Below are 21,871 nucleotides of genomic sequence, written 5' to 3' on the forward strand. Positions count from 1 at the left end.
CTACGATAGGACATGAGGGGCATTTCCCTAAATTCAGGAATGTTGGGAAAACTTTCACTGATCAAGTACCAATGTTTTTTTAATTTTTGGGCAATCTGTCCTGATACTTCATTAAAGGTAGAAATAAATGGAATACGTGTTGTCTGATCTCTTTTAGTTCTAGATATCCTCTGTCCCCTCCTTTCCTCATAAAGCCTCTCTTTCTGTCTATTAACCAGAGTGGAGGGATAACCTCTGGTCATAAATTGGGTTGCCATTTTATTTACTGCCTGATCCAATTTCTCACTACTGTCAACAATTCTGCTGGCACGTAGAAATTGGCTGTATGGCAGTGACTCAATCATCTGTCTCGGGTGGCACGAATTAAATTGTAGCAGGGTATTACAGTCTGTGGGCTTGTAGTATATGTCTGTAGAGAGTCTATGATTTACAATAGAAACTTCTGTGTCCAAAAATTGTACCTTATCTTGTGAATAGGTCAGGGTAAACTGTAAGTCCCTGTCAACACTGTTCAGGTATGTTTGGAATTCCAATAATTCCTCACCCGTGCCATCCCAGATCAAAAAAATATCATCTATGTAGCGCCACCACCCCAGGATCTTCCTGGAGTGGTGGGCTACATAGACGTGGCTTTCCTCGAACTCTCTCATCACTATGTTCGCATACGTGGGCGCCATGTTGCTGCCCATGGCAGTCCCACGTAGTTGGACATAGTATTTTTCATCAAAAAGAAAATAATTATTCTGTAGTACAAACAGTAATAGATCTAAAATAAAGTCAATTTGTTTTACATCAAAATGTGCCTCCACCAGTGTCTTTTTAATGGCTCTTACTCCCCTCTCATGCTGGATTGATGTGTACAAACTAACAATGTCAAAACTAGCAATTATGGCATTGGTAGGTACAACAATTTGTGAGATTTTTGTTAAAAAATCACCAGTATCACGTAGATATGATTGTGCTTCCACAGCAAATTGTCGTAAAATTTTGTCCAAAAAGATGGAAACATTATTAGATACTGACCCCCTGCCGGAGACTATGGGCCTACCAGGAGGATCCTGTAGGCTTTTGTGTATCTTCGGCAGGAGGTACAGTAAAGGAGTAACCGGGAAATCAATTACAAGAAATTCACTCAATTTATTATCAATGAGGCCCTGCTCAAGTGCATCAGTGATAATTACCTGTAGTTTGTCCATTATCTGTCGTTTGGGGTCTCTGGGCAGCATTTTATATACATCTGGGTCCCCCAGCTGTCTATGTGCCTCACTAAGATAGGTACTTCGGTCCATGATCACAACCCCGCCGCCCTTGTCCGCCGGCTTGATAATGAGGTTGTGATCATGGACCAGTTCCTGCATAGCTAGTAACTCGGTATGTGTTAAGTTAGGATGTTTGAGCTTAGTCTGTTGTTCTTTAATCATAGTAAATTCTCTCCTCATACACTCCATAAATGTAGTGACCGCAGGGGATTCTACAGTAGGCTGAAATTTGCTAGGAATATGTACATCCAATTTTTTAAAGACAAAATCAGCACTATCACCAATAGTGGTAGGAACAACACTATTGGTGATAGTGCTGATTTTGTCTTTAAAAAATTGGATGTACATATTCCTAGCAAATTTCAGCCTACTGTAGAATCCCCTGCGGTCACTACATTTATGGAGTGTATGAGGAGAGAATTTACTATGATTAAAGAACAACAGACTAAGCTCAAACATCCTAACTTAACACATACCGAGTTACTAGCTATGCAGGAACTGGTCCATGATCACAACCTCATTATCAAGCCGGCGGACAAGGGCGGCGGGGTTGTGATCATGGACCGGAGTACCTATCTTAGTGAGGCACATAGACAGCTGGGGGACCCAGATGTATATAAAATGCTGCCCAGAGACCCCAAACGACAGATAATGGACAAACTACAGGTAATTATCACTGATGCACTTGAGCAGGGCCTCATTGATAATAAATTGAGTGAATTTCTTGTAATTGATTTCCCGGTTACTCCTTTACTGTACCTCCTGCCGAAGATACACAAAAGCCTACAGGATCCTCCTGGTAGGCCCATAGTCTCCGGCAGGGGGTCAGTATCTAATAATGTTTCCATCTTTTTGGACAAAATTTTACGACAATTTGCTGTGGAAGCACAATCATATCTACGTGATACTGGTGATTTTTTATCAAAAATCTCACAAATTGTTGTACCTACCAATGCCATAATTGCTAGTTTTGACATTGTTAGTTTGTACACATCAATCCAGCATGAGAGGGGAGTAAGAGCCATTAAAAAGACACTGGTGGAGGCACATTTTGATGTAAAACAAATTGACTTTATTTTAGATCTATTACTGTTTGTACTACAGAATAATTATTTTCTTTTTGATGAAAAATACTATGTCCAACTACGTGGGACTGCCATGGGCAGCAACATGGCGCCCACGTATGCGAACATAGTGATGAGAGAGTTCGAGGAAAGCCACGTCTATGTAGCCCACCACTCCAGGAAGATCCTGGGGTGGTGGCGCTACATAGATGATATTTTTTTGATCTGGGATGGCACGGGTGAGGAATTATTGGAATTCCAAACATACCTGAACAGTGTTGACAGGGACTTACAGTTTACCCTGACCTATTCACAAGATAAGGTACAATTTTTGGACACAGAAGTTTCTATTGTAAATCATAGACTCTCTACAGACATATACTACAAGCCCACAGACTGTAATACCCTGCTACAATTTAATTCGTGCCACCCGAGACAGATGATTGAGTCACTGCCATACAGCCAATTTCTACGTGCCAGCAGAATTGTTGACAGTAGTGAGAAATTGGATCAGGCAGTAAATAAAATGGCAACCCAATTTATGACCAGAGGTTATCCCTCCACTCTGGTTAATAGACAGAAAGAGAGGCTTTATGAGGAAAGGAGGGGACAGAGGATATCTAGAACTAAAAGAGATCAGACAACACGTATTCCATTTATTTCTACCTTTAATGAAGTATCAGGACAGATTGCCCAAAAATTAAAAAAACATTGGTACTTGATCAGTGAAAGTTTTCCCAACATTCCTGAATTTAGGGAAATGCCCCTCATGTCCTATCGTAGGGCCAGAAATTTGAAGGATGAGCTAGTAAGGGCGGATGTGTCCAAACAAATTCAAACACAGAAATATGTTTCAGTACAGGCAAAGGGATGCTTTCCCTGTAGGAGGTGCGTGAATTGTAGGTATGTGCAGAGGGGAAATACATTCACGCACCCCCAGACAGGCAAAACTTATCCTATAAAATTCTACCTTAATTGTGAGAGTGATTTTGTGGTCTATATTTTGTGGTGTCCCTGTGGGTTTATTTATATTGGAGAGACAAAATGTGAGTTCAAAGTAAGATTAAATCAACATAGATACTCTATACGCAAAGGGAGAGTCGATTTACCGGTGTCCAAGCATTTTTTGGAAGCGGGACATCGAGAACAGGATTTAAAATGTATGGTGGTAGATCATATTCCATCGCTAAGGAGAGGTGGAGATAGGGTCGCCGCACTACAGAAAAGAGAATTGAGGTGGATATATGACCTCAATTCCCTTAAACCAAATGGTCTGAACGTAGAATTTGTAGTTACGCCAAGGATGATGATGAGATAATTGTTGTAGGGTCCCAGTGTATGTTCAGTGTGGTTATGTATTCTACAAGTGATATTATTTACTAATACTTGTCGTCTTAAATTTCAGAAATCTTGAAGTATTGATTATCGACGTTAAAATCAAGCAACCCTGAGAAAAGAACCGAGTACCTCAACACGGATCCGCATTCTTTTTTGTATATAATTTTTTCTATAATTTCTATTTTTAATTCTTAATTTTTATATTTGCTTAAAATTCATCAGTATAGTGACGGCGCCCCTATACTTATATTGATACTGTAAGACATTTACCCCTTATGTTCTTTAACTGATTTACTACAAATGTTGTGCCCTGGTATGATTGTCACGTGTATGATGGGTTGCCGTTGGACACCTCTGTATTGACAGGAACGGTCTGGTGAAGTATCCTAACAGCCAGAAGGTGAGACTTTTACCAATCTGGTAGGGAGAAGCGTACTTTGGGACCCTATGGATTCCATAAGTCGCACCCAGATCCGTGCGGTACATAACAGAGGGCAAGTGTCCAGGTCCCTTGACTGTTTTCTAGCATGTGTGCAGGGTTACAATATTGGAATTATATGATTCCTACTATACATTTATCAATTGAGTGAAGTGCTTTGCCAGCAGTTCGCTACATAACCTAATGTTTATTTGCCCTGAATTAATATGGCGCTTGTGAACACCGATATATACACTGAGCATGCGCTGAGAGCCACGGAGCTTGGCCGCGATGCGCAAGTGATTGTTTACCTGACAGGTCGGGAGGTCTCTATGACTACCAGGGACGCCGTTACTATGATTGGTTGAATTCCGGTTACACCGGAAGTAGATCCCGGCGTCCCATGTGGACTCGGGTCTGCGGATCATGGCGCGTTTGCGAAGAGGCCGGCTAAAACAAACGGGTTTGCTTGATTGGGTAACGTCTTTTAACCCCTTTTTTACTTGTTTTGTTTACACGATCACTGTTGTAATTGTACATTTATATCACAACCCGATCCGATAAATGATTGGCGATCGGAATACAGAGATGTATACACTTTGTACCACAGTATAGAATACACTAAATTGATCATGTTTATATTTATTGGTTTGTATAGTTTTATACTTTGTTTATAACATGTCAGATGTCACATGATATGTAAATGTTAATGATGTCACTGATTTGGGGAGGTATTTAACCCCGCTTGTATCACTTGTGAATCACTTGAAAATGGCGGTGAGAGATCGCTGAAACGTTGTCAATTCTCCTTGGAATAAAAGCACTTACTTTTTTCACCCATTTTGGTGTGCTGCCTATATCCATTTATATATATATATATATATATATATATATATATATATATATATATAGATAAGCAAAAACCAATAAATTACTTCAGAACACCTCTAGGAAACCCCACCTCTGTGTTTATTGAAAGTTTTTACCACTTTTCCCTTAAATTTACAAAACTACTTGTTGGGGTTTTCTTTTCTTCTCATTTCAGAGCTGTGTATGCAAAGGACTTCTGTGTCTTCAGTGGACTAAGTAGATGACCAGTGTTTATTTTTTTTTTTTTTAATAAATAAAATGCTTAAAGAAGACTTGTAAGGGGGGAATGTTTTTTGGGGGGGAATATTTTTTTAATTTTTTTTTTATGTGCTGTGTTTTTCATTAAATTTACTTTACAGACTTAGTAGTGGAAGCCATCTTATAGACAGAATCCATTACTAAGCCGGGGCTTAGTGTTAGCCTCAAAAACAGCAACGCTAACCCCCAATTATTACCCTGTTATCCACTGCCACAGGGGTGTCGGGAGGAGTCAGTACCAACAGGCCCGAGCATCAAAAATGGCGCTCCTGGTCCTAGGCAGTAACAGGCTGGCATTATTTAGGCTGGGGAGGGCCAGTATCACAATGGAACCACACACATTTTTTGGAAAAATAGAGAAAAAAAAAACGTACGTGTGTGGTTCCCTATATTTTTATTCACAGTCAGATATAAAACAAGTAGCAACAGCCTGATGTTAGCAGGGTGGGCGAGGACCATTGTTACTGGCCCTTCGCCAGCCTAAATAATGCCAGCCTGTTACAGCCTAGGCCAGGAGTGTCATTTTTGACACTCCAGGCCTATTGGTACCGGCTCTTCCCGGCACCCCTGTGGCGGTGGGTCACGGGGTAACAAAGAAAAGCGGAAAAATCCAAAGTAGTCCTCTGCATATACGGAGCTGAAATGAGAAGAAAAAAAAAAAAAACACTAAAATATGCTATTACATTTATAGGGCTCTCCCCTGGGGCCGGCTCCCAGAAATATGAAACTACACTGTAATTTCATATTTCCCGGGCGGTGTCGTGATTGGCCGATTGGTCTCAGCCAATCACGGCACCACCCGGGAAATATGAAACAATAGTGTAGTTTCACGGCCCCTCATCTACACTCCCCCCGTAATCCTAACCCACCGACGCTCATCCCCCCCCAGTTCCTCTCCCCCCCTCCCATAGACCTGAATGGAGTGGGTGTGGCGTGACGTCACGTCCCCAGTCCCGGAGGTTTCCGAAACTGGGGATGCTGCTCCCGCATAGAATGCGGGTGCTGCAGGGAGATCTCGGGGGGTCCCAGCTGCGGGCCCCCCGCGATCAGACATCTTATCCCCTATCCTTTGGATAGGGGCTAAAATGTTTTTGCCCGGAATACCCTTTAAAGGTCAAAATGGGCTTGGTCCTTAAGGGGTTAAACGGATATAGACTCCTTATGGTCCTCAATATTGAAAGTCACTATCATTGCTTTAAGTAGCTTCTCAATATCCTCAATGGGAAAGTCATGGTCATCAAAAAATGAAGGATGTGGAATGAACCAGCGGTGATAAGCTTCAGTGTGCACACTATTAGGAACCCTGCATCCCCAGCACCCTAAGCACTCTGGAATGGCTGGAACAGCACAGAATTTCCCTACCCCACAAATGCCAGGCAGCGAGCTTCAGAGGCAGACTGGGACATGAAGAAATGTTCTGGGTGACCCCTGCACAAGACCCCAGTCTACTAAAACTAGACCCCCCCAAATCATATTACTGTCAGGGGTCCTGCAGTCTTATATGGAGAGGTGTCTACCGGAGCTCCCCTGGGGAGTCTTATCAGGCAGAAAGGAAACCTGAACTGAGGATGTGGAGGTGTGTTTTTTTTAAGTTTCTTGTCCAGTAGTGGGAGGTGCCGTAAGAGTATAAAATAAAAAATCTTTATTGGAACACCATAGTGTATCATGAAAGAAGAAAAAACATTTATTTCAGCAGTAAATGCAGATGAAAGTGTTCAGCAGTGTTTAAGATAAACTTCACTCATTTCATGGAGAATAGATAAATATATTTCCACCAATGTATTTATACATTATGAAAACAGCATACATATGAATGTATAATTTTTTGTCACATAATATTCCAAAGTCTTATTGTATATGTAATAAATAAACGTACCTGTTATGTTCAGGTGCTTATGTCTTTACAATTTCTAGTCCTGGTCTGGCAAAATAAGCCATGCTATTGTACTAATTCTCAGTGCTGCCAGTTCCAGTCTACTCAAGCCCACGCATTATTATAACACCTACTTTCTTCCTTCCTTGCGTTCCCATCTCTTGCTATCCTGCTCTCACTCACTAGTTTTTTTGTGTGTTTTTTTTTTATGAAGCTTTACACTAAATACAATGACACAGTGCAGAAAATAAAACACAAGTTAAACAAAACCAGTTTAAAATAATGCTGTGGTACAATGAGAAATTTCTTTAAAAAACAAATATATATATATATATATATATATATATATATATATATATATATCACATTTATAAATGTACAAACACTGCATTATACATACGCTGCATGATACCCAACATATAGATTGGAAAACAGCCCACATGTTTCCTTCTTTTTAAAAGATACTAATGAACCTTCTAAATCTCTTGCTACAGTATATAAAGAGAATTCAACAAGATATTCGTTCTGGGTCCAAGTCAAATTAAGGTCATGGAGTTTGTATGCCATCAGTGTGTTTGTGTGGTCATGGAGCTTGTATGCCATCAGTGTGTTTGTGTGGTCATGGAGCTTGTATGCCATCAGTGTGTTTGTGTGGTCATGGAGTTTGTATGCCATCAGTGTGTTTGTGTGGTCATGGAGCTTGTATGCCATCAGTGTGTTTGTGTGGTCATGGAGCTTGTATGCCATCAGTGTGTTTGTGTGGTCATGGAGCTTGTATGCCATCAGTGTGTTTGTGTGGTCATGGAGTTTGTATGCCATCAGTGTGTTTGTGTGGTCATGGAGTTTGTATGCCATCAGTGTGTTTGTGTGGTCATGGAGTTTGTATGCCATCAGTGTGTTTGTGTGGTCATGGAGTTTGTATGCCATCAGTGTGTTTGTGTGGTCATGGAGCTTGTATGCCATCAGTGTGTTTGTGTGGTCATGGAGCTTGTATGCCATCAGTGTGTTTGTGTGGTCATGGAGTTTGTATGCCATCAGTGTGTTTGTGTGGTCATGGAGCTTGTATGCCATCAGTGTGTTTGTGTGGTCATGGAGTTTGTATGCTATGGGTGTGTTTGTGTGGTAATGGAGTTTGTATGCTATCAGTGTGTTTGTGTGGTCATGGAGTTTGTATGCCATCAGTGTGTTTGTGTGGTCATGGAGCTTGCATGCCATCAGTGTGTTTGTGTGGTCATGGCGTTTGTATGCTATCAGTGTATTTGTGTGGTCATGGAGTTTGTATGCTATCAGTGTGTTTGTGTGGTCATGGAGTTTGTATGCTATGAGTGTGTTTGTGTGGTCATGGAGTTTGTATGCCATCAGTGTATTTGTGTGGTCATGGAGTTTGTATGCTATCAGTGTGTTTGTGTGGTCATGGAGTTTGTATGCTATCAGTGTGTTTGTGTGGTCATGGAGTTTGTATGCCATCAATGTGTCTGTGTGGTCATGGAGTTTGTATGCTGTCAGTGTGTTTGTGTGGTCATGGAGTTTGTATGCTATCAGTGTGTTTGTGTGGTCATGGAGTTTGTATGCCATGAGTGTGTCTGTGTGGTCATGGAGTTTGTATGCCATCAGTGTGTTTGTGTGGTCATGGAGTTTGTATGCTATCAGTGTGTTTGTGTGGTCATGGAGTTTGTATGCCATGAGTGTGTCTGTGTGGTCATGGAGTTTGTATGCCATCAGTATCAGTGTGTTTGTGTGGTCATGGAGTTTGTATGCCATCAGTGTGTTTGTGTGGTCAAGGAGTTTGTATGCATCAGTGTATTTGTGTGGTCATGGAGTTTGTATGCTATCAGTGTATTTGTGTGGTCATGGAGTTTGTATGCCATCAGTGTGTTTGTGCGGTCATGGAGTTTGTATGCCATCAGTGTGTTTGTGTGGTCATGGAGTTTGTATGCTATTAGTGTATTTGTGTGGTCATGGAGTTTGTATGCTGTCAGTGTGTTTGTGTGGTCATGAAGTTTGTATGCTATGAGTGTGTTTGTGTGGTCATGGAGTTTGTATGCTGTCAGTGTGTTTGTGTGGTCATGAAGTTTGTATGCTATCAGTGTGTTTGTGTGGTCATGGAGTTTGTATGCTTTGAGTGTGTTTGTGTGGTTATGGAGTTTGTATGCAGTCAGTGTGTTTGTGTGGTCATGGAGTTTGTATGCTATGAGTGTGTTTGTGTGGTCATGGAGTTTGTATGCTGTCAGTGTGTTTGTGTGGTCATGGAGTTTGTATGCCATTAGTATCAGTGTGTTTGTGTGGTCATGGAGTTTGTATGCTATCAGTGTGTTTGTGTGGTCATGGAGTTTGTATGCTATGGGTGTGTTTGTGTGGTCATGGAGTTTGTATGCTATCAGTGTGTTTGTGTGGTCATGGAGTTTGTATGCCATCAGTATCAGTGTGTTTGTGTGGTCATGGAGTTTGTATGCTATCAGTGTGTTTATGTGGGTTTCTGAATACTACAATTACTACTCACACTTCAAAAATAAGCTAGAAAATGGGCAAAGGAAGGAAGCTCTACTCTGACTAAGGCTAGATTCGTATCTGAGTTGAGCTCCATCACAGACTGTTTCCAGTGTACAACAGACACCAACAGGCCCTGACAGATCCCATTACCTCCCTTGCTCCCCAACACTCTACTTCTACCTCAGTCCAATAACAGACAGGGGACAGGTACTCTAGCATTGCATGCAGGTCAAACCACCCATGCCACAACACTGTGCACTCATTGCCCACCTGATGGGAGCATGGTTTTACAGACAGGCAATGATCTTGATACAGTATCCCTATCTTGAAAGTTATACTTTCGAGACAGAGCCGAGGCAAAAATGGAGCGCATGGGAGTCAGAAAAGGCAATAGTTTTTCTGTTGACTGGATAACCCCTTTAACTTAGTACTATGACCATGGCAGAAAAGATTCTGCGAGCTTACAAGACTCCAACCAGTGCTAGGATGATGAAAAAATTTTATGGTTGATTGATGGTAACTTTGCTTTCAAGATTATGTTTTTTAAAAACAAAACAGTTATAGGTATATGTAAAAGTCTATTTTACAAAACACTTTCTCTCTTGCTTAGTATCTTCTACTTAGTAATCGGGCCACTCAAAAGTGATGTAAGGCCAGACTTGAACATTCTAAGATACATATCTTTTTATAGACTCATTTTATATATTATGCTATTTTATACAGGCAGTTCCAGTGCTCATATATTGTATGTACAAGAATCTTCATAATTACAGACTATAACCAGACCTTTTATATAATCTGACACTGCCAAATAAAAAAAATGACATGAATGGCAAGTGACTGTCATATTATCAGAAAAACTCCCTTTTGGTCCACTAAGGACTTTAGGGAATATAAAAATCATTAGGGATTCATGATACAATCATATGAAAATATAGGCTGTACTTTAAATTAAACTGTCATCAACATCAGTATACAGTCTACTGACAGGTAAGTAAAGTCTACTGATGGGTAATTGTACTTGAGTGATAAAGACAAAATCTCAATGGGAAACCATTTAAGTAATTGTATAAGTGATAAATGTTATCTCAAGTTAAGGTCCAACTTTTGGGGTCCTTATAGGTTGCTATTAAGATTGACCCTGATCACTTTAGAGAAATGTTTGAATAGACTCAAAATCAAGAATGTTTTCTGCAGAATTGTGCAACACTATTGGAGTTCTAGAAATAACCAAAGCTTTTTTATTTCAATAATTCTCAGACTTTTATTGAGTGCCAGAATTCTCAACTAAGGCTACATTCACACCACTGTTGTGTTCAGACTTGTTCAGGGTTCATTTGGCGCCAAACGAACCCTTTGCACAATGCACATCGCCAGGTCCGGATGGATCCCATTGGCTTGAATGGGGTAGAACGAGTGTCCATTATTTAAAGGGAGTAGAGCTGGGTGATTGGTGGGAGTCCTAGGAGTTAAAACCCAACATATAAAGTATTATCATAAATTCAGTGAAATAATATTTTATATTGTGGGTTTAAAAGAATGCAAAACAAAACTGTAAGTTAGCGAAAACAAAGCGGTAAATAGAGGCATGGACAATTGTATTTATTATAAAAATAAATAAATCACACAGATAAATAAACAAGTATTTTCAAGTGTGTCTTCCAGCACTATAAACAGGGGAACATAAGCATGTGTTTAGACTATCTGAAATCATTCAAGCTGGAAACAAACTACCGAAGCACAGACCGCATACTGCTTGTGAGACTAGCTTAAAGGGGCAAGCTTGGGAACTGATTGCTCTTATTTCATGTAAACTAACAGCACACATTGTAATAAAGTCTCTATAAATTTTTGCACAACATTTTATTTAAAGAATGTATCTGTAAAGGATTTAAAAAATGTCATCCCAAAATTACAACTTTCCACTTATTCATAGGAAATATGTGTCTAAATTTTGAGTATCCAACTGCGGAGACACCCCCAAATACTGAAGATATAAATGCACCTATTTGAATGGAGTTGTGGTCAGGTACATGCACCACTTTATTCAAACTATATGGATACAGTATGTACATTACAGACACCCATCTCTCCCTCAAAGAAAAGTTAGTGGAAAGAAAGACTGGACATGTGCAGCACTCCCCATGGGAGAAGAGCCGTAGAGCCGTGGCTGACAGTTATCTAATGTGTACAGACACGTTTAAAAATAACCCACTGAATAACAGAGAAACACATTTAGCAGACAGATAATTTCTGAACAGTTTCTTTTATTGATTAAAGAGGACCAGTGTTCACCACAAACAAATTTGGATGTTACTGTCATTAAATAGATTAAGGTGTCCTGATCACACACCTTTTTTACAGTTTCTTGATACACCCTTCCGTTCCTGAAAGACGAGGGTTTATACTTTGTCTGACAAGTCTGGGAATCAGTCAGATGGGTGTGAAATTAATTTAAGTAATTTAAGAAAATATATTGTAATCAACAGGGTTATACAGTCAGGGGGTGTAGTTGTTGTCCACTGAGGGACGTGTTTGCCTAATACATGCCCTCTGACAGTATAATTCCACCCATCACCTCATCATTCCCATTTTTAAAATTAAGTTCACACCCATCTGAATGATTCCCTGAATTGTCAAACAAACTATAAACCCTAATATCTTGGGAACAGATTGGTGTATCAAAATACTGTAAGAAGATGTCTGATTAGGGCACACTAAGCTATTAAATCATAATGCAATCTCATTTTTGGTGGGTTGGCCACAGGTTCTCTTTAACTCCTAAGGACGTAGAACTAAGGACGTAACTTCAGAACATGGCGCAAAAAATGAGCCCTCATACCGGACCGTACGCAGAAAAATTAAAAAGTTATAGGGGTTAGAATATGAGAATAAAAAAAAAAGTTACAAAATGAAATTTTATCTTCAATTTTGTCGCACAATGAATTTTTTTTCCGTTTCGCTGTGGATTTTTGGGTGAAATTACTAATGTCACTGCAAAGTAGAATTGGTGGCGCAAAATGGAATTTTATGTGCAAAATTGAAAGCGTTGATTCTTAGAAGGTGATGAGGAAAAAATGAAAATGCAAAAATGGAAAAACCCTGTGTCCTTAAGGGGTTAAAGGTTAAAGTTCATAAAAAGAAGGGCAAAATTTTAGTGTAATGGATGTATTTGTTGGTTATACATGGTCAAAATTATCCTTTAAAATTTACAAGTCATGGAGGTCAACTAGGTATTGCACATGCACATGCTTGAGAAAGGATTTGGTACGACCCCGAAATGTGATGTAAGTGCTACTACATGTATACTATTTTACTAATACAAGAATAAAGAAGAACCAGGTATTGGGATACTACCTGAATGTTTAATGCTTTGTATACCCTGTAAGCAAGACTTTGACTAAAAGAGGCCATCATGCAAATGGTGTTTCCTGCTCTAAAAACAGTATAGCCTATTTGCATATGTCAAACATACTCAATTTACTTTTCACGATTAATGCAAAGGGTTCCAGAGCAGGAGCTTGACAAGTGAAGCAGCAGAGTACGCATATTTTTAGGGTAGTAGCACTTACAGAAAGGAAGCCCTACTATGGAAATTAATATAAAAAGTATTAAGAATGTGTTAGACACAATAGGGGAAATTTATCAAATCCTGTGCAGAGAAAAAGTTGACTAGTTTCCCCTAGAAACCTATAAGATTGCTTCTTTCATTTTTTTAAAATGTCGTTGATTAATGGGGAAAAAAAAATAATATAATTATACTCTGAATAGCAATAGCTTTTTCACAATATTGGTAAAAAAAACAAAACACTGCTGAAATCCAATGGCCTGAAGGAAATGAGAAAAGCTGAACACAGCTAAGAATTGGATAAAACATCCTCAGAATGAGGACGGAATGAAGGATGAATACATATGAAAGTTTTTCGAAAACAATTCACAAATTGTAAGTTACAATACTAAATAGCACTGGTTGGTCTAAAGATGAACCCTCCTTAGTTAATAACGCAGCAATGTTTGGTGGCCCAATAAATAGAGAACTGCTAAACCTTTTTTTTTTTTTTTTTTTTTTTTATAGAACTGGTGCCAGAAAGTTAAACAGATTTGTAAATTACTTCTATTAGAAAATTATTAATCTTTCCAGTACTTATTAGCTGCTGAATACTACAGAAGAAATTATTTTCTTTTTGGAACACAGAGCTCCCTGCTGACACCTCTGTCCATTTTAAGAACTGTCCCCATAGTAAACATATGCTGCTCTGGACAGTTCCTAAAATGGACAGAGGTGTCAGCAGAGAGCACTCAGCTCGTGATGTCAGCAGCGAGCACTATGTTCCAAAAAGAAAAGAATTTCCTCTGTAGTATTCAGCAGCTGAAGGATTACGTTTTTTTTAATAGAAGTAATTTACAAATCTGTTTAACCTTCTGGCACCAACTGATTTAAAGGAAAAATAAGTTTTCCGCCGGAGTACCCCTTTAAGGTGCATCTTGGTATAAAATATTTGCATGAATTTGCAGTTAGGGCCACAAGACCTACAAGGGCTACACCTTGACTGCAAATATAGAATGTTTGACATTTTTGCACCTGTCCAATTCCATTAGTGAGAATTCAAATTCATTCCGTCTATCTATCTATAAGCATGGAAACAAAGTAGAAGTATATAATTGTAGAAATGTATTACCTTTTATGGGTTCCTTGGGGCTGTTCAACTTTTTTTGTGCTTCTTCTATTTTATCTAGAATAAATAACAAAAAATAATTATTATTATTATGTCACAGTACATTCAAAGGTGAAAAGGAAATCATTATGTGTATAAAAGAACAGTTGCAAATATTAAAGGGGTACTCCACTGGAAAATATTTTCTTTTAAATCAAAGTTAAACAAATTTGTAAATTACTTCTGTTGAAAAATCCCAATTTTTCTAGTACTTATCAGCTGCTGTATAATACAGAGGAAGTGCTTTTTTTTTTTTTAGTTTCCTTTCTGCCTGACCACAACTGCTTTCTGCTGACACCTCTGCCCATTTTAGAAACTGTCCAGAGTAGGAGCAAATCCCCATAGCAAACGTATCCTGCTCTGGACAGTTCCTGAAATGGACACAGGTGTCAGCAGAGAGCACTGTGGTCAGACAGAAAGGCAATTCAAAAAGAAAAGAACTTCCTGTGTATTATACAGCAGCTTATAAGTACTGGAAAGATTAATATTTTATAATAGAAGTAATTTAGAAATCTGTTTAACTTTCTTGTACCAGTTGATTTAAAAAAAAATAAAAATTCCAGGGGAGTACCCCTTTAAAGCTAGCTGTAAATATATAATATGTCTATGTATATGATGAAGCTAGCTGCAAACATAGAAATGACACAAAACAACAACGGCAATGACAATCATGGCTCACTGTTGTTTCTTTACCTCTTCGTGCACTTAACAAAAGTATCACCAGTACTTAAACTTATTGGGGGCGATTCATCAAAATCTGTCCAGAGGAAAAGTTGCCCATAGAAACCAATCAGATCGCTTCTTTCATATTTCAGAGGCCTTTTAAAAAAATGAAAGACGCGATCTGATTGGTTGCTATGGGCAACTCTGCCATTTTTCCTCTGGATAGGTTTTGATAAATCTCCCCCAATATTATTATCCTTTCTGATAATAAACCATATATTCCATGTTAGTCAAGTGGCTTTTATCTCCGCTGACTACAGAAGGAAAAGTTGTCAGATAAACCTCCAAACATTGTTGGGTTCATGTCAGGATTGAGTGAGATCATGCACACATACAAAAATATTAAGCTGCGGAAAATCACTCACACCTCACAGAAACCCATCTGGCATCGGCACTGAACACAACAAAAATTTTCAGATTTGGCAAAAGCAAAATGTCCTTAGGTGACTGCCAGCCTATCGGTGCTGTGAAGTTTTCTCACCGTCTCAATTAATGTTCCCATTACTTCGTGATGAAAATGTATCTTCCATACAAGACTGTTATGAGTCAGTGCTAAAAATATCTAAAACATGATGTATAAAGCCTTTTTATAGATGTTAGTGCAGTAGAAAAATACTTATTCTTGGATTTCAAAGAATGACATTCTCTCCTCCGTTATGTGACAAGCCAATAATATTTATTTATTATACAGATTGTGTTCTCTACTGTCGAGCTGTTAAAAATGATGCTAAATTCCCTCTCAGAACTTCCAGAAGTCATCTAGAGACTCCCCATACGGCCTATTTATGTGGTGCTTTGAGAAAAGAAGGGTGGCCATCCGTTTGACGCCTGTACATTTGCATCAGGTGATTGGGGGGGGGGGGGGGTCCCAGCAGCCGAACCCACCACGATCAGACATCTTAGAAGATAAGATGTCTTGGGGCAGAGTGCCCCTTTTAAACATACCTACAGCACTTCTACTGGAATAATAGCCATGGCCCACCTCCTTGTATCCCAAATGCTTCTTAGAACTTTTACAGTGATCCCTCAACTTACAATGGCCTCAACATACAATAGTTTCAACATACAATAGTCTTTTCTGGATCATTGTAACTTGAAACCAGACTCACCATACAATGCTATGGAATCTGCGAAACGTGTCAATGGCCGGAAGAACCGACCAATCATAATGAATATTTCACTGGTAAAATCGGTGTATTCCTAAAGTGCATGCACTGACTGGTGTCTGGTAACGCCCCCTACAGTACAGGGAGGTATTACATGTTCTGTACTCTTTACCTGTGCCAGGGTTAGCTGCTCCTTTGGACACCAGGTGAGTTTGGCTCCATTTTCCTTTTTTTTTTTTTTTTTTTTTTAGGACATTGCGTTTTCTGTACAGGACCCTGAAGAAGCTCCTGTCCTCTTCATAGACCAATGTTTCCTAAAGAGGTTGCCTCCAGCTTTTGCAAAACTACAACTGCCAGCATGCCCGGACAGCCTTTGGCTGTTCGGGCATGCTGGCAGTTGTAGTTTTGCAACTGCTGGAGGCACCCTGTTTGGGAAACACTGAAATAGACAGTGATTTACAGCTCCCAGCAGATCTTTATTACTTTTATATGTAGGGATTTGCTTTATCTGTATTAGTTATCTACTTATTTATCTTTAATCCTCACTTTTTCCTATTTTTAGATGACATTTTGGTGGCTTCAGAACCAATTACCAGGTTTCCATCGAGTTATGGTCTCAACATACGATGGTTTCAACATACAATGGTCTTCCTGGAACCAATTAATATTGTAACTTGAGGGACCGCTGTACACTCATGCACAGAGGCAAATCTGCACAATATGGTGTGGATTTATCTGATCAATTTCATGGCAGATAGTTTGAAGATTTCATCCAAGCTGTGATACCCTAAACCTGAGATAAGCTTCTCTTACTGGAGACCACAAGTGCAGGAAAGTTGTATAGATGAAGTTTTAGCCTCACAACAGCACAGTGACCTGAAAGGCTACATGACAACGCATTATCAATGTATAAAAAGGTACATGGTGAAGCATAAGTAATTTTCAGCATATGTTAAAGGGGTACTCTGGTGGAAAACTTTTTTTTTTTTTTTTTTAAATGAACTGGTGCCAGAAAGTTAAACAGATTAAAAAATCTTAATCCTTTTGGTACTTTTTAGCAGCTGTTTGCTACAGAGGAAATTCTTTACTTTTTGAATTTCTTTTTTGTGTTGTCCACAGTGCTCTCTGCTGACACCTCTGTCCATGTCAGGAACTGTCCAGAGTAGCATAGGTTTGCTATGGGGATTTTCTCCTGCTCTGGACAGTTCCTGATAAGGGCATTAGATGTCAGCAGAGAGCACTGTGGACAACACAAAAAAAAATAAAAAAAAAATAAAGATTTTCCTCTGTAGCAAACAGCTGCTAAAAAGTACCAAAAGGATTAAGATTTTTTTTAATAGAAGTAATTTACAAATCTGTTTAACTTTCTGGCACCAGTTCTATAAAAAAAATAAGTTTTCCACCAGAGTACCCCTATTAGCTACTGTAACACTTCCTATTTCTTGACATACTGTATATGTGAGTATTTTTGCAGTGTTCCTGTGGGTTGAAAGAAAAAAACGTTAACACTGAATCTGTTCTGGAAAACAGTCTTCATAGTAACTTAGAGCACAGTGTGGTCTCTAGAAATAAAATCAGATCATAAATATGACTGCGCAGGAATGAGCATCATACAAGCAGATGTACTTTTCTCTGCTGGAAAATCTTGGAAGGCAAATCCATAAACTGGCATTATTGGAAATGTCTGGCCTATACAGCATGGCCAGCAGCCATGTCTTTTGTAACCAAAGGAGCAGAACTGCAGAAAGTACGGCCTGACGGGGCTGTATTATGTTTGTACACCTGGTAAAGGCTGGTGCGGCAATGCTAATGTGCAAAGCGTGTGAGGTCACCCTGTGTGCTCACAGATTAGTACTGAATGTATTGCAAGCGGTCATGCTGATGCTAATCTCATTGCAAAGCCCAGACAGCCACTTAATGCGTTCTTTTCAGAGCAGCTCTTGTAGCTGACAGAGGACGCCGGATTCTAGGAAATCCAAATGAATCATACTTCTAAATCATTTTTACAGTTTATTAGTCCAAATAATAACAATATGTGTAGCTAGATAGCAAGATAAGAAATTCCTGAAATGACACGGAGAGGGGCCTTCTGACTACTCCAGGAAAGTCACCTGTGCACGGGATCTTTTACTGTGCAAAAAACATAAATGACAGTTACTATATAATGCTGAAAAAGCAACTGAGCCCCTGAAACATTCCGATCAGTAATATCTGGGCCAGAGTTCAGAGGGGTCTCTTTTTATTAGAGTTGACCGACCTGTCATGAAAGGGCATCACATAATACTACCATAATACTACCATTTAGCCAAACAGAGTGAAAATATATTGTGCCATCAAGGCCAAGTTCACATCACCGCGGTGCTCCATCACGTTCTGGGTCTGTTAGCCTTTTTTATTTTGCACCTAATGGACCCTGAATGGGGCACAACAGGCACCGTCAGGTCTATTAACAGGATTTCTACTATTTTTGCTATTTTTCCTGCCCTTTAGCCCCTCAGTCTGCCCCTACATGTCCCCCTTCATCTCCACTTACCCACCGGTGCCTTTTTGAAGATGCTGCCAGCCTGCCACATCTGCGACTACCTTCAGTACTGAGACTACGGCCTGGAGTGCTGTCCAGAAGCCAGCGTCGCCTCCATGTCATTGGCTCCTCAGGTCTCGACCTTGCGGGAGCCCCCCTGTCTGGCCAGAAGCTGACAGATCTTCCTGGTGCAGAAGGATGGCCAACACTAAGGTCTGTGAACTGCTCCTTCTTCCCTGCAATGATACTCCTAGGTTAACCCTTCAGGTGCTGTCCCCTATCTTTTCCCCTGTTAACTCTTCACAGTGCAGTCCCACTTACTCCCGCCCTCCTGTTAAGCCTTCCCTGGTCCCCACATCAATTTTTAGAAATAATCGCAAGTTGCAGCTACATGTAACAAATAATAACTAATTTTTAAAATCAACTGGTGCCAAAAAGTTAAACAGATTTGTAAATTACTTCCATTTAAAAATCTTAATCCTTCCAGTAGTTATCAGCTGCTGTATGTTCCAGAGGAAGTTCTTTTCTTTTTAAATTTCCTTTCTGTTTGACCATAGTGCTCTCTGCTGAGACTTCTGTCCATTTTAGGAACTGTCCAGAGTAGGAGCAAATCTCCATAGCAAACCTCTCCTGCTCTGGGCAGTTCCTAAAATGGACAGAGGTGTCAGCAAGTACTGAAAGGGTAAAGGGTGTCAGCAGAGAGCACTGTGGTTAAACAGAAAAGAACCATACAGCTGATAAGTACTGGAAGGTTTAAGATTCTTAAATCAAAAGTAATTTACAAATCTGATTAATCTTTTGGCACCAGTTGATCAGAAACAAATAATTTTCCACTGGAGTCCCCCTTTAACTTCTGTATATTTCTCTGTCTGAAAAAATATGGATACATCTGCCCTGTTATGGCTTATATTCACCTGTTTCTATACCAAATCAGAACTTTCCAGGGTCAGCTACAGACTTTCAGACCAACTCAATTTTACAGACTCTGTCAAAGGTTTATGGTTCCAACAGGTTGGACTGTAAATGATCCAATTAAATCTCTCCCCATCAAAGTGTTAAGAGGCATCTAGTAGCCTTGTATCATCCTCCTAGTGAAATAACATGCATGTTTGACCAAACCTAAGATTCATGTTATTGAGGAAATCAGGGATGATTGATGTCCCCTAGTCTGACAATCTAAGAGTAAGGTCACCCAATTAAGTTGATGTGCAGCAGTGTGGTTTCTGCAGTTTTTTTTTTTTTAAACATTTTTCACCTGTAAAAACCGGGGCATTCAGATAATCGGTAATTGCCGACACAGATAACGTCCAAAATCGTTAATATCGGGCAAACCGATAACCGGTCGATTCCTACTATATATCATTCTGCATAGCTTCTTCTACACTATAACAAGGTTCCCGAAGAATGGACAACAAACACCATATTAGAGGGTCCGTTGAGTGGCTTAAAGGGGTACTCCGGCGCTAAACATCTTATCCCCTATCAACAGGATAGGATCGCTCTTTGGCTGATGACGGGCAGTGCAGGGGACAGAGTATCGTGACATCATGCCCCGCCCCCTCAATGCAAGTCTATGGGAGGGGCGTAAAGGTCGCTACGCCCCCTCCCATAGACTTTCATTAAGGTGGCGGGGCGTGACATCACGAGGGGGCGGAGCCATGACTGAATGATACTCCATCCCCTGCACCGCCCATCATTAGCCACAAAGCGATCCTCACTCTGTGCACCTGAAAAATGGGGGTGCTGTTGGAGATTGTAGGGGTCCCCAACGGCAGGATCCCCGCAATCTAACATCTTATCTCCTATCCTTTTGATAGGGGATAAGATGTGTAGTGCGGGAGTAACCCTTTAACAAATTTTTATCTCTAGATTTCCTACACTATTATACTTATTGGCAATACACGATGCACTGTGAAATGTAATGCAGGTATTTAACCTTCTGGGTTATTTTTCATTGAGATTTTTATTCCTGGATCAGGACAAAAAAATTCACGCTGGCTTCTGGGGTGATCTAATTCACTGGCAAAGCAAACCACGAGCTTCAATAAAAACTACCGACCTTCAGTGAGCCAATGCACTGATTCTGTTCAGAAAATTCTGGGCCATTTATCAAATTGGCTAAATGACACGGCTAGGACTTTAAGTATACATTGGTTCATCTCATTATTCCCCAATGCTTGTTATAAAACTAAAAGTAAATTATTGTAGGTAATTGGATTTTCATTGCCACATTAAAAACCAGAGTTGATTTTTTGCAGTGGGTTATTTTATTTTTGAATGTTATCATGTTAGAGGAGAATCAATTGTTTGGCAAATGCTATATTATACATAGCCTATGGAAATACAACAAAAATCCCTAAAGATTTGAGGGCGTTAATGCAACCAACAACCTTTAGGGGTCACCGCCCAAGGGGCTTACCCTAAACTAGAAATCCCCCTTAAAACTATAATCTTTATTATAATCTCTTATAATATAATGTAAATACTATGTGTGATTTACGCTTTAAAAACACAGCCTATGTTCAGAACATTATAGTAGTACATCCTTCTCCCTATCTGAATTGTCATGGAATATACTCCAATCCATGACTCAAGGATGTATTGTATATGTCTGATTCACTGGCATTGAAGGATGCTTGTTAAAACAATACACTAGCCACTCACATCCCAATATTTCGTCAGCCCCCGCTGACTTTCTCAAGGGAGTGAGGATAATGGCCACGTGAACGGAACTCCTTCCTTATACAGTATGTGCTCTGTCGATGACCCATTTGAACAGAGCACCAATGTGCGCATCACTTGCGACCAATCCTGGTTCAAAACGTCTTCTCTAGTGAAGGGGACACCTATCAGCTAACTTACCGTCACCTCCATCATCATATTCGTCCTCAATACGTATAAACACTGCGCTGCGCATGTCAGGGAACTTGTACTTCTGCACATTTAATGCACAACATGCATTTGTTTACTGCATCTGCGCTGCACATGTCAAAGGACTCCGTACCTGCTATCTGTATTCTGCGCTGATCACTGTTTTATTCATTCATTCTCCCACTTACTATTATTTCCTATGGTGCTTACACACACCCTTAATGATAGTCATGGATGATATCTAGTAAGTTGGAAAATTAATTAGATTCCTATTATTCTAATACATTTCAGTTCAATATTGTTTGATGTAGTTCATTATAGTTAAGCAGTATGGCAAAACTAGCTGATCCAATATATTTAAGAGA

At 39.7% G+C, this 21,871-nt stretch overlaps 1 protein-coding gene across 4 annotated transcripts in view; it reads right to left on the bottom strand.

The window, feature by feature from the left end:
* HIVEP1 (HIVEP zinc finger 1) overlaps window positions 1-21,871 on the bottom strand; it is a 285,521-nt gene that overhangs the window by 79,853 nt on the left and 183,797 nt on the right. For 2 of the 4 annotated variants that reach the window (XM_056521170.1, XM_056521169.1), the window contains exon 3: window positions 14,250-14,303. In XM_056521170.1, the coding sequence (XP_056377145.1) occupies window positions 14,250-14,303 (54 nt within the window). Of the gene's footprint in view, window positions 1-14,249; window positions 14,304-18,647; window positions 18,872-21,497; window positions 21,642-21,871 lie in introns of those variants that run through there. The other 2 variants (XM_056521171.1, XM_056521168.1) reach the window with 2 other exon arrangements.

This window comes from Hyla sarda, chromosome 5, assembly GCF_029499605.1.
Source record: "Hyla sarda isolate aHylSar1 chromosome 5, aHylSar1.hap1, whole genome shotgun sequence".
In the NCBI taxonomy this organism is placed as follows: Eukaryota; Metazoa; Chordata; class Amphibia; order Anura; family Hylidae; genus Hyla; species Hyla sarda.